The 18,459-nt window shown below is 50.6% G+C and overlaps 1 protein-coding gene across 2 annotated transcripts; it reads right to left on the bottom strand.

The window, feature by feature from the left end:
* Positions 1-2,244: 2,244 nt before the first annotated feature.
* LOC119095907 (islet cell autoantigen 1) lies at positions 2,245-11,668 on the bottom strand. Of its 2 annotated transcripts, XM_037218769.1 has the most exons (9): positions 11,576-11,668; positions 8,825-8,872; positions 7,268-7,539; positions 6,489-6,649; positions 4,740-4,901; positions 3,982-4,174; positions 3,607-3,754; positions 3,115-3,155; positions 2,245-2,287 (listed from the first exon to the last, which is right to left on the bottom strand). In XM_037218769.1, exons 2-9 carry the CDS (start codon positions 8,836-8,838, stop codon positions 2,283-2,285), a joined length of 996 nt encoding a protein of 331 aa, XP_037074664.1. In that variant the 5' UTR covers positions 8,839-8,872; positions 11,576-11,668; the 3' UTR covers positions 2,245-2,282. The 2 variants fall into 2 exon arrangements, with proteins under 2 accessions (XP_037074664.1, XP_037074659.1); XM_037218764.1 differs by lacking the exon at positions 2,245-2,287 and having other exon boundaries at positions 3,004-3,155.
* Between the last annotated feature and the right edge of the window lie 6,791 nt (positions 11,669-18,459).

Genomic DNA, 18,459 nt, shown 5'->3' with positions numbered 1-18,459 from the left:
GATCTTCGCCCTCAGACGTGGTGGTGGTGATGGGTTGGTCTTGTAGGGCGCGTCGATTAGACATCCGGCATCATGCACACGTGGTTAGCTAGTTTGCGGAAGGACGCATACAACTCACTACCAAAACCTGACTTTCCAGTCAAAGCCTGGATCGCAGTGTATTGAAAAATCTGGTCGACAGTCAACGCAGCACGCCCACTGCCAACAATGATCAGCCGGCGCACTCCACTCCAGCAGACGTCGGCATTCCGCGCCCAGCTAGGTTCAAGTCCTATAAGCTCCTCATTGACCACAAATATTCCTGGCAGTGTTCAACTGCCGACAAAGTCTGAGCGGGCCAGCATTCCATCTCAGCGTCCCCCGGCGTCACCGGGTGGTGGAGCAGGCGGAGCTCATCATAGCTCGGAGAAATCAGCGCACGCCGACACACCGCACGTGTTCGGCATTGTAGGAAGTGGAGGCTTAGCACTATCGCGAATTTATATCAGTCACATGATTCAAGGATAGCTGTTATCAGACACGAGGCCAGTCGGCAAAACGCACCAAAACCTGCCTTAAACCTCATTACAAGCAGGGAGGTGTTGAAGTAGATCGCTTTAGTTCCACTTACGGTTTGCTTAGCCTGGGACTTGGGCTGCGGCACTGGAGGCTGGCCTGCCCCGCCAGCTGCGGCAGCACTCGGAGCTGCTGCCATCTGTGCTCCGGCAGTGTTACCTCGAGCTCCTACAGGTGACGCCAGGTGGAGGTAAAGACTAGCAGAATGATACATGAAGCGCCAGCACCCAATCCATCACGTGAAAAGGCGAGCGGCACGATATAGGATAAGGAGCAGGTGACACGTGTAACTACCAGGCATAGTTCAGTGATATTTTATCAGATTCCCTTTAGTCCAGTAAGGACCGTCAGTCGTTCCCACCGCCGACCGGCGGTCGGCCGTACCTGATCCGAACAACTGGGAGGGCATGAAGGCGGACGGCTGGGCGGGCCCGGCGCCGGCCGCTGCGGCACCGCCGCTCAGAGTCAGGTCACCGAAGACGTCCTGCGCGACGGAGGGACACAGGGTCAGTCAGGCACGCAGGCCTCGTCCCCCAGACAATCGGCAAGAGTAGTGCACACAGACAGGGGGCGCGTCAACACACCCACAGCCGGCCACGGAAGCGCTCAGACCAGCCGCCAGCCACCAGCTCGAGTCCGCTCAAAACACGGGCGGGCGGCGCCCTCCGCTGCGCCTGGCGCTGACACCTGGTCGGCGTGGCAGCTGGTCGATGCCGCCGGCAGTACCTGCAGCGCCAGCGGGGTGAGGCCGGCCTCGGCGGCGTGCCACGGTCCCGGCTGGGCGGCCGCCGCCGCCGCCGTCGGCGCCGACAGGATCTCCTCCAGCAGCGCCTGGTCGTCCTTCTCTAGCTCCGGTATACCCGGGTGCTGGCTCAGCAGGTTAACCTCCCCTGCCGTAAACGCGGGACTTTGAGGCGGGCGCGGAACGTCTACATGGGTCTGCACCGAAAACGGACGGAAGATGCCGTCTGTCTCAACACGGCCCACCTAAATCAGTGTTCTAAAATGCATCCAATAGGGTGCCAGGACGTAAATACAAATTCACCTTACCAGAATCATGGCTTTCCGGCGGCCTTCGCACATGCTTCGTTCCCGCTTAACCGTTGACCTTTGACCCCGAATCCACCCATCGGACCAGCCCAGTCAACTTGTCCAGCCTGAGGGGCGCTTGGATGCTGGGTTGACCGCAGAACGGTTCGATACTGATTGACTTATTTTGAGCAAGAGGAGGAGCAACAGACAGTGAACCCTAAGCCGGGGGTGTAAAAGCACGAAAAATAACGACATTCTTGGCACCCAATAGGCCAATCATTGAAGCACTGACCTAAACACATTTCACTATCAACGCCAAAGAAGCAGAGCGCCTCCAGGAATCAACGATAGTTATGCCGGCACATCACGACTAACTGAGACTTGGGCACAGTTTCGGAGTGAGACATGTCGCCAGCGTTGCAACGAGCGTTTCGTTGGCACATCTCAGCTTTGCCGCGATCCCCGCTGCGCACTGCCCATCCAGCAACCCCACGGAGCGCTGGCGCTCGGCCGGCGGCGCGCCACTCACCCTGGGGTGGCGCCGGCTCCGGGTGCGTCACCTCACCCAGCTCCAGCAGCGCCACGTCACCCGGTGACGCCACATCGGCAGGTGACGTCACGGCCGCCGATGACGGCACGAGGGCCGGCGGCGGTCGCCTGGCTCGGCTCTTCCGTCTCCTCGCTCTCGAAGGAGATCAGCCTGCGGGAGGAGACATCCCTGGCACGTGGACACGTGGCGTCGGTGCTCCGACCCGCGGCGTCCGGACCTCATGACCAGACGCCGACGCATGCGTTCTAGTCCCGATTTCAAGTCATTACGTGCCCATGAGATACGACTCCAACCGAATATAAATACATAGAAACGGATGCTGACCGATGACCCCGCTCGCCCGTGACCTCCCAGCCACCGCAGACATGCGCCATTCACACCAGGCGACACGGCGCATGACGCTATTTGGAAGGCTATCATTGACGCAGCAGATGGCTACAACCAGCAAAATTCACATTGGCTACGTGTCAGAGGTGAACGTCGGGTGTAGAAATTATCGCATTCAATGGCAACATCACTTTGAACACGAGCTGTCAGTGCAAAGAAGTTCACCACGCACATCTGGAGAACTCACGCACATCAGTCGTCTTCCATGAAGAGCAAAACATGGATAATGTCAATGCGCGGGTCACACGCGGCTCTCATGCAGGAATACCGAACCATCACGCATTGGGAGATGAAGCAAGCTGGCCTCGTCATCAGCGGATAAGGCACCGCCTGCCGGACCAGTGGGTGTCCTACGAGCATGACCTCGCTCGCCTCTGGAGGATGCCTCTGGGGTTAGTACACGTGCTTAACGCCGGCTGCATGTCTGAACAGGCCAATAACCAAGCGCCATTCCGACAGCGGACGTTGCTAGTGTTGGTGGTGGCCAGTTAGTGCCTATCCCACTGCTGGTGCAGGCCAAGAGGTCGGTGGTTAGGAGGACGTGCGGGGCGGCGTATACGCAGGATGGCGAATAAATCGAATAAACATACCAAACCAACTAAAACAATGCGGTCTCGCACGATCGGGAGGCCTGAAACATAAAGAACATTACGGTCTTGGTGAAAACAATACAAGAGTGCGAGGTACGCAACTTAAATGACAGCTACGAAAACTGTTGCCCCAACAACAAAACAGCAGATTGAAAAATACAAACACGGTTATCGTCCCCGACATAAAAACAACAGACTTTGCGTATTGTGTTCCGCGCTGTTTTTAGGGACACCACAGGCTTGCGCCCCAATGACAACAGTCGGCCGTAAATCGACAACCGTACTTGTTCCTTGGTGAGCCAGCCTGTCAGCAGATGTACCCGGCTGCTGCCAAACGTGTCAGTCTGTCGCCGCACGTGTCGGCCCATCGCCAGGTCTGTCAGTCTGTCGCCATGTGTGTCGGTCTGTCGCCAATGTCAGGCTGATACCAATTGTGTCAGCATGTCAAGTGGGTGAGACTGTCCGTCGGCCGCGGCCTCGGCCTGCACTCACTTGTCCGTCTGCTGGTCGGGCGGTGCGGAGACTGCCGCTGCCGGGGCCGGCTGGGTGGCGGCCGTGCGAGCCGCCGACGCCTGGTCGGCCAGCAGCCGGGACGGCTCGCACAGCTCCTTCACCACGGAGAACTCGTAGTACTGGTACCCTGGCGACAGCGAGTCGTCCGAACGGGCATTAAGTTTCGCGTGGCGTCGCTCGCTGCGAGCCTCGTGTGACTCTGTTAACCGTAATCCGCCCCCCCCCCCCCCCCCCTCCCGCCGTAAGGGAACCACACCACACTTGTAGCCTCACTGCTGAGACGTCAAATGACGTCAAACCAACCCAGGGAGACACAACTCGTGCTGCACAGAAAACACGACTAAGGCCGGGCACCTCTGAAGCTGTCCGACACGTGGTTCATGGTGCGGGCCGTCTTCTCCCAGAACTGGAGCAGTGCGTCCTGGTAGAGCACCAGCGCGTGCGAGAACATGTTACACCGCGACGCGGCCAGCAGGTCGATCTTCTGCAGACAGTCCACCTTCAGCTTGTCAAAACGCTGCTTGTTCTTTTTCACCTGCATCTGGACCTGGTGGAGCATTTGCAATTGTAGGCATTGCAATCTAGCACCTAACTATAAATGCTACGATCCTGCCTGCACAAATGTCTGCGTCAACAGGTGGTGTGTTCATCATGCGGTAGTACAGCTACACCAAAATGTTGTGTTTCGATCCACTGGAACGCGCACTGTTTTTCTGGGCTCATGAAATTTTTAGCTAGCGCTTTCTGACGACCACTATTCGGCTCAAAATTACGAGTTAGTACGAGTTATTCAGTGCATTTGCGAGGAGCGTTATTCACGTGAATAAGATAGTAGTAAAAGCCTCATTTCTCGGGGTAAACCAGCAGAATGGAGATAAAGATGCGTTGGCACTTCGGTAACATGACTTTATCGAAACAAAACCAGAAGTGCTACTGTTTCGATAAAAGCATGTTACCGAAATATCTACCCATCTGTCTTCATTCTCCTGGTTTTTCTCCGAGGAATAATGCTAGCACTACTGTCTTATCTATGGGAGCGAGCACTGGTAACAGACACCGCTCACTTTCTCCCGCTCGCGTGCTTCCTGGCGCCCGTGGCCGGGGCAACACACCTTTCTGAACTTCTCCAGCTGTTTGTAGGTGTCCGGGTCGAGCTCCTGCGAGATATCCTTCATCCACATGAGCGTGCCGCGGTACTCGGTGCGCACCTTCTCCATGCTGCGCACCGTCATCGCCGTGTCCTTGACGGCCCGGTTGTGGAACGTCTCCACCTCCTGTCGACGAACGAGGCGGTCGGGGCCGATCGCAGCACCTTCCGAGACAATGGCATCGGCGACGGCACAATCGCGCGGTCTGAAACGCTAGTGTCCGCATCATCAATCCAAATGAATAGCCATGTGAAAACTATTAGCACCACACAACAGCGGCCCAAACGACTAAGCAAAGTGCTTCGGTCGGATGAGGATCACGAAACATTCAAAACACGTCTTTGGCATCAAACAAACACAATTTCTCACGCAAGGGCTATGCTTTACGCGAGCTCACTGGCAGTGAGAAATATGACGTTCTATTAAGTTTCTCTACGTTCGCCAACCGAGCTCGGCGGCCGCGAAATAAAGACTGTGTAAGCTTGCAAGAAAGGCGGACCATCGCGTCCTTTATGGACCTGGACCGAAAGCGACGAGCTTGGTGATGTCTTGTGGTGTTTCTCCCTAGCATAAAACACCAGACATGAACTCCCCAGCTATACCCAAATGTCCGCGAGCTTGCTGTAGTTTGCCTGGACACCAAGCCGCCATGACTACAGCCAAGAACAGCCCAGAATCAGACAAATACGGCAAATTTCTACTTTTCCTTCCACGATCACCTTCAACGCCCATAAAACCACGTCAGTTTTGAAGAACTTGGAAAGTATGCACCATGGCTTTGTTGGGCTGCGGGTCTTAGAATCGGCGAGATGCAATATTTGCAACCACGTGATGGCTTACGGTCCAAACAACCGGGTTTTGACAGCACACATTATATATTCGGGTTCCGTAAGTTGCAAGAGTGGGCGGTGCATTCGAACTCCCGGGCCCAGAATAAGGGATTGGGGCTGACAAATTACATGATCGGGACTGACACAAGACACGATTGGGCTGACACATGACATGATCGATGCTGACATATGAGATCGGGGCCGACACGTGACATGACCGCGGCTGATGGGCTGACAGCCTGCCGATTTCCGGCCCATCCCGCCGAGCTCACAACACAACACCCCTCCCTGCGTACAGAAACTGGCTTCGGAGCGCCGCTGGCCAGCGCCGCGCGGTCGGCAGGCTCACCTGGTGCGGCCGCAGCGACGCCGCGCGGTCGGCAGGCTCACCTGGTGCGGCCGCAGCAGCGCCGCACGGTCGGCAGGCTCACCTGGTGCGGCCGCAGCAGCGCCGCACGGTCGGCAGGCTCACCTGGTGCGGCCGCAGCAGCGCCACGCGGTCGGCAGGCTCACCTGGTGCGGCCGCAGCAGCGCCGCGCGGTCGGCAGGCTCACCTGGTGCGGACCGCAGCAGCGCCACGCGGTCGGCAGGCTCACCTGGTGCGGCCGCAGCAGCGCCGTGCGGTCGGCAGGCTCACCTGGTGCGGCCGCAGCAGCGCCGCGCGGTCGGCAGGCTCACCTGGTGCGGCCGCAGCAGCGCCACGCGGTTGGCAGGCTCACCTGGTGCGGCCGCAGCAGCGCCGCGCGGTCGGCAGGCTCACCTGGTGCGGCCGCAGCAGCGCCGCACGGTCGGCAGGCTCACCTGGTGCGGCCGCAGCGACGCCGTGCGGTCGGCAGGCTCACCTGATGCAGCCGCAGCAGCGCCGCGCGGTCGGCAGGCTCACCTGATGCAGCCGCAGCAGCGGCGAGCGGAGCGCCAGCCGCTGCTGCGCCGTGTACGACATGGTCTTGCCCACGGCCACCATCATCTTGCCGGCGCGCGTCTTGTCCTCCTTGCCCTGCTCCTTAAGGAAGCGGCCCAGGCTGTTCTCCTCCTGGGAGAGCACTGTCGGAGGGGGCGGAGCGTCCGTTCTCAGTTCCAGGAGGGCCATCACAGCACAGCCGGGCAGCTCTCGACACATACTGTCAGACCCGGCGCAAACAGCCCCTCTGCATGCAACGTACATCGGACGCGGAACGGAACGAACAAAACGGTGAGAGAATTGAACATGACGTACATGCATCTTTTTTGGAAAAGAAAGACAGAAAATATTCCCAAAACAGAACAGACAATGAATTCCTAGAAGAAAATGGACAACAACGATTTTCAGACCAGAATAAACGAACTTAATTCTCAAAACAGAATGGACAGAATGGATTCCCAGAACATGTTGGACAACTTAGATTCTCAGAATAGAATGGGCAGAATAGATGCCCAGTACCGAATAGATGCACGTGCATGCCATTTGAGTACCTAGCCACCCTTCTGGGTACTCAAACGTTCTTCCCAGAGTACCCTTCAGTGATAGGGCAGGGCCTTCAGAATAACGGCCTCGCGCTGCGGCAGGAGCATTTATCCACATATAACAGAAACGCAACCCAACCAAGACTGAAGGCATCGCCAGCCTGAGTGAGCCGCAGGACCGGCGAACCCCGCCCAGAGAGAGGGGCGGCCGTCACGTACCGCACAACTGGTCCTGGTAGAAGCCGAGGATACGGTCCAGGTCGAGGCACGTCTCGTCCACGCTGCCGTACAGCTCGAGCTTGGCATCCAGCTCCGAGTCGGAAGCCACCACGTACTCGTCCTCCTTTTTGCCCAGCTTACGCAGCAGCGTCTGCTTGGTGGTCCAGTACTGCTGCTGTACGCGGCCCAGCGCCGACCGGTCTGTCGGCTCCACCCAGCGGTCGTACGGGCCGCCCAGCCGACCGTACACGCTGCCGGCACTGTTGCCGCCCCTGCCGCCGCACGCCGTCACGGAGCCATGAGAGGAACATGGGGTCAGCTGGTGCTCCGGGAGGAAACACCGACCGGCTCTGAGGAGCTTTACGATGGTGCTATCCCGTGATAGAGGAGCCGGTACAGGTTGTCCAACAGCTCTCAGTGTGTGCGTGTGCGTGTGCGTGTGTGTGTGCGTGTGTGTGTGCATGTGCATGTGCATGTGCGTGTGCGTATGCGTGTATGCGTGTACGCGTGCGTGTGTATGTGTGAGTTGTGTTAAGCTGTCAAAAGACCCCTGACCAAGGTGGGCAGTGCAGGGATATGGACTGGGTGGCCTAGTTCTAAGTCCAAGCTCTGAGGTGACCACTTTGTTGCACTTATGATGAGCACTGCTGAGCTTTAATTGTCATTTGAAGCATTAAATAGCATTTGTTGCTGAAAAAGTCACCACACATTTCGTACTGGTAAAATTTATTATTATGCTTGCAGCCACATATGCTGTCATGTGACACTTGTTCTAGACACCAAAACTTCTATTTTTAGAAAACGTGATGTTAAATATGTCATTGTTTGACTTTCTCACGGACCGTTTGCATGGCCTTGAGGCGCTGACAACTCAGACGTGCAAAACTGCCACTTACTTGTAGTAATTCAAACTTGTTGAGAGTTGGCAACACGGGTTGGAAGTGTTCATTGAGACATGTATCGCTATGAGCTCGGGTTATGACCCCTACTCGTGGTGTTCTTACATATCTATCCGTGAATTTAAGATGTTTACTTGCATTTGCATGCTTGGTTATGACATTATTGTTAAGTTATTTCATCACAAGTATCATTTCCACAATAACTAATAAGTGGCGAACCCAAGTCCAACTTTTTTATGATGTCGCACAAAACCTGATTCGTGATTTAAGCTCGCTCAATCTTGTCTGAGAGTTGACATCCACTTAAGTTGGAATTTGTGCTCTATTGGAAAGGCTAGCCAATATTATTTCTGGCCTCCGGTACTGCTTGGCCTAAGGGGCGGCAGGATTTTAACGGCGTTGCTATGGTATCATGCATGCCTGAGTGACTTTGAACTAGTCTGCACAGTTTTTTGGATGTGTAGCTCAGAAACTAAATATTTGAGGCCTTAAGAAGGCCAGGCCTGAGGACAGCACCAAATAATCTTCAAAATGACCATTTCAGCTCAAAACCCCATACAAATGTGAAACTCCCTCTAATTTGGGGTTATATTTGAAATGATTCATTAACTCTCCACACTCAAGAATGTTGACAAATGTATCTGTACAGCCCACTTACCCATTCTGGTCCATTTCTTGAGTTATGTAGAAGGACAACAGATCAAACCTGAAATCCACAAATGCAACCTCAGTAAAGTCATTTTGGTGGTAGGCTGCTGCTACACAACATAACATGCACCTTATCTGAAGATGACACAGCAGGGGCATAGTTCCACAAAATGAGTTGGGATGGCTCAACAGTCAGAAGTGGCCTAATCCACTCCCAAAATATGCTAGTAAACAGGTCTTCCTCAGCTTTGACACACTTCCCTCGCAAAGTTTGGAGACTGGAGCCCAAGTTGAGGGGGGCTGAAGCCCCCCTAACTGAAAGGCAATTTACACTCCTGTGACAACGCTGTCACAATTGTATTGCAACAATGCAACAAACAAAATGTTGCATACCTGCAAGGCCATGTGGCATAATGTTGCAGGAACAAAGAAGAGCTGAGCTTGTTATGCTACAAAGCAGTCAACTTGGCATGGCTGCAAAAGTACTGCAGTTGTAGATATTGTGTGCATGTGTACATTATTTGTTTCATTCAATGAAGTTATCTATGTGTAGCAACTAATAGTCAATCATTTGACAAAACAGCCCTAAATGCATGCAGTATATCAAACCAAGTACCACTTCCTCTCAAATATTTGGGTGAGTAAAAATGACACACATGTTTATGCTCACATTTCACAAGCTGTTGTGTGTTAGCAACAGCACTGTTATATAAAATGGTTAATGTTATATGATACTATATTGATTACCTGCATAATACAATAGATATGCCACATATGACATTACAATGTCATTCAATTTCTTGCTGTGTAATTAACTAATCTATCATTCAAAAGGGTAAATACCATGTTTTTGAACTGGCTTCACTATGTACACAATTCCCCACATGCCATAGTATATATTTAAACATCTTTAGCAATTGTTTAATACACCTTCCAACTTTGACTACCTTGATCTGCATACAAATGCTTTAGTTTTATATACATTTTTCATCTGCTAGCATTGAAAATCATATGGCAAAACCTTGCTCATATAATAATTCTTGTTTCAACAAATGGGTAAAGGGAATGTTCCACATTTGAAGATGCTGATGCAAGCACCAGATATGCCAAAATAAGCTTGCTTATAATTATTGGTATACTTTCCAGTGGAAAAGACTGCTCTAAACAATATAATTTTTTATTTCATAAATATGCTCCTCAAAATATCATTGTTTAATTGTGTTATAGAACACCTGCATGAAAGCAATCCCTTGTGATTCTTCAATCTCCTGATAGGAGCCCCATAGCAATGTTGGATGTGTGCTGAACCAAATATTGTTATGCACTTGTGTACTGGCCGATTTTTTGTGGTGTTCTTACATACTTCTGTGAGTTCAGGATCCTTACTTGTATTCACATACTTAGTTCACCATTTATCAGTTATGTTGTTACAGCTATATTTCTGTAACAAGAAGGAAGAATGCATGGCTTTTTGTATTGTGTGGCACAACATGTAACTTGTGTTGGCATCTCACAGAGCTTGCACAACACTTGCATGCAGTGCTGACAATTGCATGCTCCCAACACTGTACATGGCCATAGTTAACCCATTTGTGAACCCTTGGACATCATCTGGGACCCTTTCAGCTAGCTGGACTACCAGCAGGTGGAATGGGCACAATGATGTCCCACATGTCCTGTCCATGGAGTGAGGCACCAGTCATATCCTGAGAGGCCCCTGACTCCTACAGCTACCCTTGCTGTGCTATTGGCTGTTACACCTGTTACAGTTGTTATAGCAGGAATTCATCCTGGAACCCCACATGTGAATGACTCATCCATCCTTTTTTTACCATGAACCATGAATGCTGCAGCATGGCTAGTGGGGTGGCAGGATTTGAACATTATTATGGTGTGATCAGGTGGATGCCTGGGTAACACTTAAGTTTGGACAAAATAATCTGCACTTTTTAAGGGCATCTAGCTCAGAAATAAGAGGTTTTGGCCTAAAGGAAAAGCAGGGCTGTGAACTGCACCAAATGATCTTCAATATGGCTGTTTCAACATAAAACATGCTAACATGGAATGCTCCCTCTAGCCAAACATCATGTTTTGGCTACCTGCCTGACAACCAGCCTGCAAAAAGATCCATTCACCATGCCAGCAGCTGTCTAAGTATTATGGGTGCACTGAAACTTATACTTGCATGCACCTAAGTAAGTGTTTTAGGGAATGTTTGTGTAAGATTTTTCACCCTAAATAAGTGCAATAGGGGAATTTTGTGTAAGATTTTCTTTAGCTTCTCAGCATCATATAACAATTCCTTAAAATATTTGTTCTCTATGCTGTAAATTTGGGACACTGTGTGCCATCCTTGAAGCAAGCTGGAGCTGCAAGAGGCATATAAGGCACATGCATGAGCTGAAATTTTTATTGACCATGATGTATTGTGTCTCTGTGCCACACATCTGCCAATGCTGATGTTTCATGTAGCATATTATTTTGCAGCCTCACCTGACACCTGTTGTGCTCGCCTGCTTTTCCCCGGCCAATTGACACATGAAGATAATGCTAAATTCTACATCACACAAGTTGGAAGATGAATTTGGTACTTATGGCCTATTGTGAATGTATTGAGCAACTTAAGTGATCGCATGTGCGTTAATACAAATACATGTCACTCGGCACGTAAAGGCCTCGGACATCACGCGTTCATGACTCATTCACCTGCTCACACCCGGAAACGCACGTTCATACCAGGAAAGGTACGGTAGATTCTCACCATCATCCGATACAGTCCAATACCAGCCATGTAATCGCTGCAAACGAAATCAAAGCTAACGCTCAACACTCATCCACAATTTGGCACGCCACATTGACGATCAATGTTGGATTCAGAGAGTGTCATCAAGGCATTTCCAATTGGTGAGATCGAGAGCGGGCTTAGCACAGGTTGATGACGTCACTGGAGTCTTCGAACTCGAACGCCGCTGTGTCGCCGGCTCCGTACCTTATTGTGGTAGAAATATCACATTCAGAGCAGGTTTTAAGTGTTTCAAAGATTGCCTTAAGCGTGAAACAAGGTTACAGCATTCCTGTCAGTATTTCCAATGGCTTGCAAGAGGGTTATACAATGATATCTGGGGCATAACTGCCATACGTAATTCCTGCCGACGAGTCGTGGCTTCCCGCTGCCTTGGTCTGGCGTCCCGCCGGCTGAGCGTGGATCGCTGGCGCCGATTCACTCGTTAGCTGTGGGACTGCTGCGCTGCTGGGGATGTCTGGCACCTCAGTGACGGGAGTTTGAGCTCCGACGGTCGCGGCTGGTGCACCGGCGGTAGCGGGAGTTGTCCGGTGCCGACAGACTCGATTGAGCGGTCTCGGGTGAGCTGATGGGTTCTGCTGCCTTCTCCCTTGACCAATTGTTGCATCCTTGTTATGGAAGGATGCGGCAATTCTGCTCAAACTACTCACTGAGACGTGTGGATTCTTTGCTGTCGTCCGCTCCTGGTGCGATACGTTTCTATTACGCTGCGTGTGGTCGGTGTTGATGGACCAACATCGCGCGACCATACAACGTGTGATGCCGCCAGCGGGATTTACGTGGTGTCGTGGTGCAACTTGCAGTACTCTTTCTTCTGGTGAAGGTTGCGGGTAGATCGGTAGAGTGGCTTCCGAGTTGGGACCAGGCGCGCAACCATAGTCTTGGCAAGGGAAGGACACAGGGTTGATAAATGGACCTCTGATACTAAAAGCTCCCTTCCAAAAAAGGCCGCCGAAGATGGCGCATTTGTTCATGAGGATGTGTTTTTCTGCGCTTTTTTAAATTGTCACCTTCAATAACTGGAAAAGAGGCCAGAAGTTGCCGAGACATCAAGTTGTGCCTCAATTTTATAGTCAATCAAGTGAAGAAATCGTGCGTTATAGGATTGCATGAAACAGATCACCAACGGTCTTTATTGCATATTGGTCCAGTATGCTCTTTCTAAGCCTGTGGAACTCAGACAATTTTTTTTCAGAATCTTTATTTGGTTTGTACACGAGCAGTAGTGCAGGCAAGGGAGGGGTACGGGGGGCCACGTGCCGCCCCTTAGATTCCGAAGGGCCCAAAAGGTCCCTTCGGAACCTACGATTAAGGGCCCGACTTGAGAGCCCGACTCGAGGACGCAAAGGGCCCCAAAATGCCAGTTGGAGGTCCCATTGAGGGGCCCGGCCCGCAGGGCCGGGCACTCCAATGCTAGCCAGAGGGTCCTGCGCGCTGATCATGGGCCCACTGAGTCGACAAAAGCCTATATTTCGGTCAGACACTACCAGTAACGCACAGTCGGCCCCGTGGTGACGTGGGCCTGGGGGCCCATTTCCCAAGCAAGGACAAAGCCGGAGCCAGCGATTCATATTGCTCGCCCCCCCCCCCCCCCCCGCCACCACCACCACAGGTCAGGTACCGCCGCACCAAATAGTCGTGTCGGTATGGGCCTGGGGACTCACTTCCTAATCAACTTTAAAGCTGGGGCCAGTGGTTTACGTTGGTAGGGGGCTTTGTATCTATGAGAGGCCCACAACGCTTAACAGAGGGCGCTGTGCTAGCAAGGGCCTCGAGCCGATCAAGCGAAGTGTTCGATGAGACCCGAAGAGGGGTTCGGACGGCCCACCGGAACCGACGATCAAAGGCCGGTTGGAGGGCACAGGGGCTCGAAGGACTGGCTTTAGGTCACATAAAGAAGCGCGGCCCGTAGGGTCGTGACCTGAAATATCAGTCAAAGGTCCTCTTGCATCGTTTGAGGAACCCCTGAGACAATGCGGGTGCGTAAGTCAGTCGACCACGAGTATCGAACAGTCGTCTCCATGTCCGTCTCAGCCCTTAAGACTCATTTGCCAAGCAGAAACGAGGCTGGAGTCCGCGATTTGCAATGTTCTGGGTATATGACACGATGAGGAGCTCATGTGTCGGTTAAGAGTCACAGTGCCGAAAAGGGGGTCCTGTGGCGGCAAATGGTCCCGAGACGGAGTGATAATTGATGGGGCCCGAACGGGGGCCGAAGGGTCTCTTGAAACCAAAGATCAAGGGTCCGATGGTATGGCTAAGGGTCCGAAGGGCTGGTTGCAGGTGACATTAAGGACCCCCGCCCATAGGGCCGTGATCTCAAATGTCAGCAAGATGATCTCTTGATGACCTCTTGATGGCCTCAGTATGACGATCTCTTGATGACCGGTAGGGACTCCTGAGACAGAGTGTTCCCCTATTTCGGCCACAGATCACGAACAATGAGCGGTTGTCCCCATGTTGATCTGAGCTCCGGTGGCCCATTTCCCAAGCAAGTACAAGGCCGGGCCCGTGATTTACATTGGTGGGGCTCCTGTATCGTTCAGGGGCACGCAGTGCCTTACAGGCGTTCTGTGTCAACAAGGGGCCTCGAGTCGGTCAAGGGAAGATTTGCTCAACAAGGATGGAGACGGGAGCCCGAATGGCAGAGGGCCTCTCGCGTTGGTTGGGGCCTTTTGACAATAAAAAGAAACCTGACAAGTTATGATGAGTGCTCATGCTCAGGTAATAGAAGGGTCCTGTGCCAATCAGGGCCCCCAGTACCGAACGGTGGGCCACGCAACCCTATTCCAGTTGGGCCCATTAAGTCCAACTGGAGTCTATGTTACGGCTTTCGATTTGTATTCTTTTGTGAGTGCCGTGCCCCAGCCCCCCCCCCCCCCCTCCATGTTGAGTTGGGCCCTTCTCCCAATGTTGGTTTGGCTCCCCGATTTTTTTTTTTGGCTGTAATGCAAAAAAGCGTAGTGAAAAGATAACCATCACACACTGACTAATTTAATTGATCTTTTTGCGTGGTGGTGTCGACATGGAAGATGCAGTGGGGCAACTTGATCCCCTCAACCTCAAAATTATTAATTTAAATGATGGGTAACTTTGGATAATGGGGGCTGAACCATTTTACATAAGACGTCTTTCGCCACCAAACATAACCCCAGGCACTTATTTCCGCAACCAAAACACGGTACTAACGCCACAGATTCATTGGTTTCGTGGACATTTGTATGCTGAGCGTCATTTTGTCCGCTACCCTTGGAAAGCCAAGAACCTGGCATCGTTTTACTTAGAACCCAACTTACTTTGCGGTATAATCTCATGAGAAAATGAAATCGGACAACATAATGCTATTTTTGGAGTGGCACCATTACTTCAGAATATCGGTTCAGCTATTAAATGGGATATACAATACAAAGAGCAGAAAACACAAATTTCGTTGGGACGAAGTTTGAATCGGATTCTGTACTAAAAATGATTTATTGCTAACACCCCGAACCACCATCTATTATTGCATGACGTATATTGTAATGAAGGTTTAACGGGCACACTCTGCCTCGGGGCCTCATCGGAATAGCATCGGAATAGCCGTGCACTAGCACGGCTGCAGCCCCTGATCAGACTGACGCCGTCAAGTCAGCAGCCAAATGGTCCTCTTCGGCCACCCATATACGAACGCTTGCTCTCGAGGGCGAGCCCTCCACTACGCATCTCGCCACATCACGAATGTGGTCAGTATAACTTTAGTCGAGCTCAGCTCTCCCAAAGTTGGGCTCCGGCTACGACGATTGGTATGTCTTCGCAGCAATACAGCTCTTTTGCTAGCATTCTGCGCGATGCAGCCAACGAGTTTATAGAAGGGCAACGATGTTTGACTGCCACATCACTAACTTTTTCTCAAAGATGTCATCTGAGGCCTAGATATCGGCCACAAACAGCTTAACTCGGATAAATGTCGGCTCTCATTAGTAAAAAGGTTGCTGTTGTTCTGATATGTCTTGACGCCTGCACTTCCCCTACACTTTTTGCGGCAAAAATACAGGAAAGTTTTGGTTTCATCTTGAATTCTGTGGTCATTATATTGTAAAATGTTTAGCTGCATTTTTTTACGATTTCCAGGGAATTCATAGATTCAGGTTTAAACGAAGCTTTCAGATCGCAAAGAAGAAGAACATTGTTATGTGCAGCAAAAAAATGTTATCATATAGTTTGCGCAATCGTACGCATGTCAGTGAAACTTACTTTGTAGGTTGCTTTGTTACTATTTTGTAACGCTGAGGGAGAACTCGCCCACATGAAATTAAGATGTCTTACAAAACATAGGATACATCCTTTTCATGGACATTTAGCGCACCTCAGACGCGCAACAAGTTGACAAACGCGCAGGTGGCCGGCTGATTGCGACGCGCTCGGTAGGGAAGATGATGGGTCAACATGACCCTTAAGATAAAACCAAACAAGAAAACCAGAAGCGCCTAGACTCACAAGGTGGAAAGGCTTGTGTATAAACTTCCTGGTGTTAAATTTTGAGATAGAATTGGTCAAATTACCTGCTGACGTTTGGACTAAATAAAGTCTAACTCCAGACCGGTATCGAAAGTACCTGAAGGCCTGCTCATGCAGCTGCCTTAACCCTAGGCATATCCTCTAAGCAACATTTCACTGCTGTTCCTTTCAGATCACAACGGTTGGATCAGTTGCGCCGCACCGGTCGGAAGAAACGGCTGATATGGGTTATTTTAGGTCAGTGACCTCCGCTGACCTGCAAGAAGTCCAAATAAGGTGTCTGCTGACGTTGCTGTGGTCAAGAAATCCGAAAGGAGCATCGAAAACTACCGCTTAAAGCACGTTCGTCAATGAAAGAGCAGTTTGGTTCTGACCGTGGTCCCACCTTGGTACTGGCCCAGGCTAATTAGCATTAGTCGTAATCCCAACCTCAATTATTTAATTGTTTAAGAAAGCATTTCACAGATTTATGGTTTCGTTCAAAGGGAGTGTCACACCTAGGAGCATACTTGAAAAGAAAATATGATATTTAAAATTCAAGATTAGTTGCGTCCAATAATAGCACTGGGTAGTACCGCTGCAGCACCATCAAGACAGAGCAAAGATATCAATTTGACTATTTTCTGTTCCAATTTCGCTGTCACCGCTTCGCAACAGCATTACGCTATTTCCCTGCAGTTGCGACGACCGTCGTCATGACAACTACCGCAAGCACCTCTACTGGAACGAATAAATCGGTGCTCTTGGTGCGCTTGTGATTACTGGTGTGATTGCTGCTGTGAATACTGGTGCGCTTGTGATTGGCCCAGTGGGCAACGGCCGAGAAGTGCATTGGTTGAAGTTTGGACCAGTGCGCCAAATGGATCATATGATGCTCTCATTTCCAAACCCAAAGTGCGCCTCGAAGGATGTCGCCCATAGTAAAACGCCATAGGGAAGCAAGCAGTTATTAGCATTACATTGCATTCAATTCCTGGAATAACAACTTAATGCTCGTATGTGTGTTTGTCTCAACAGACTCTTTCAAGCTTCCGTAGCATATATTACACAAATGTTTTGACACATTGATGCGTTGCCAACACTGCAGAACAGGACACACCCGTTGGAAAAAGTAAGTCAATCTAAATTTATTTCGTTCATAATGGTGAGCATGGAGTCAAATGAGATTTCCCCCGCAGGGTCTCTGCTGCCTCAAACCAAAATTCTGAACTGTTTAGAAGGATTTCGAGAAAATTCATATAATTGATCCAATCGGACGCGTCTGATGTAACCAGGAGTGAAAAACAAAGAGATGCGGGTGCCCCCCTCAATATTACGTTGTCGCATTAGCTTAAACGGTTCCACAAGAATTGTCTAAGACATGTTATTCAGTTGTCTACAGGTAAGCAAAGTTTGGCGCGGGGTGACGGAGCCAAAAATTTTTCATTGATGTAACCGGATGTTTACCTCCCCATAGAAACGTACGATCGTCGCATATTGCCATGCACCTACCAACATTAGAGCGGCTACGCTGCACCGGTCAAAAGCTATTTTGGAACCCTTTGGAAGGGAGAGTGGCCTAATTGATCCCCGTCCCGAGCGCGTGTTAATAATAAAAAGACATGTGGAAGTCCTAATAAAAGCACACGCATTTTCTACACCACAATTACAGTTACCTCACATATCGTTGTTTTTACAGCACGTTTTTAGGCATTTAATGAAAGCAGTTTGCTTTTAGACTGAACCCCGTGCAACATTGGTCAATGTCACCATTGGTGCCATGAAAAAAAAGCGGAGTGGAAAAATGTGGCACGGCGCCAAATTGAGTCCATTTTTTGTTTGCACACCGCCACTCGCATGCCACATAACACCTTAACTGTCGCAAACCAGCACATTTTCCGGGTCGATGAGTGCGGCACTGTGGCCTAATTCAGAGACAAAAAGGAAATTGGAGTAGGGTGGCAATTTGGTCTGATGGTTTGACCCCAATTGGCAATTTGTCATTGCGCACGGCATTGATATTGAACGTTGGTACGATTTGAGAGTACCTTACGGCATTAAACAGATGTCATGAATTGAAATGTATATATATATATATATATATATATATATATATATATATATATATATATATATGTGTGTGTGGTGTGTGTGTGTGTGTGTGTGTGTGTGTGTGTGTGTTGTATGTATATTTACACACACGTGCATTATATATATATATATATATATATATATATATATATATATATCCCTCTCTCTCTCTCTCCTCTCTCTCTCTCTCTCTCTTCTCCCTCTCGCTCTCTCCCTCTCTCTCTCTCTCTCTCTCTCTCTCTCTCTCTCTCTCTCTCTCTCTCTCTCTCTCTCTC

Source organism: Pollicipes pollicipes, unplaced genomic scaffold (genome assembly GCF_011947565.3).
Source record: "Pollicipes pollicipes isolate AB1234 unplaced genomic scaffold, Ppol_2.1 Scaffold_1796;HRSCAF=2101_pilon_pilon_pilon, whole genome shotgun sequence".
Taxonomy (NCBI): domain Eukaryota; kingdom Metazoa; phylum Arthropoda; class Thecostraca; order Pollicipedomorpha; family Pollicipedidae; genus Pollicipes; species Pollicipes pollicipes.
The sequence above is the reverse complement of the archived record's forward strand: the minus strand, read 5'-3'. Positions and strand labels throughout refer to the sequence as shown.

What these genes read in the sequence shown, in the direction of transcription:
- LOC119095907 (XM_037218764.1), bottom strand. An exon ending in CTACCAGGACCAGTTGTGCG is followed by an intron (nt 6,650 to 7,267) that starts GTACGTGACGGC and finishes CCCCTCCGACAG; the next exon opens with TGCTCTCCCAGGAGGAGAAC. An exon ending in CGTGTCGGACAGCTTCAGAG is followed by an intron (nt 3,755 to 3,981) that starts GTGCCCGGCCTT and finishes CGCTGTCGCCAG; the next exon opens with GGTACCAGTACTACGAGTTC.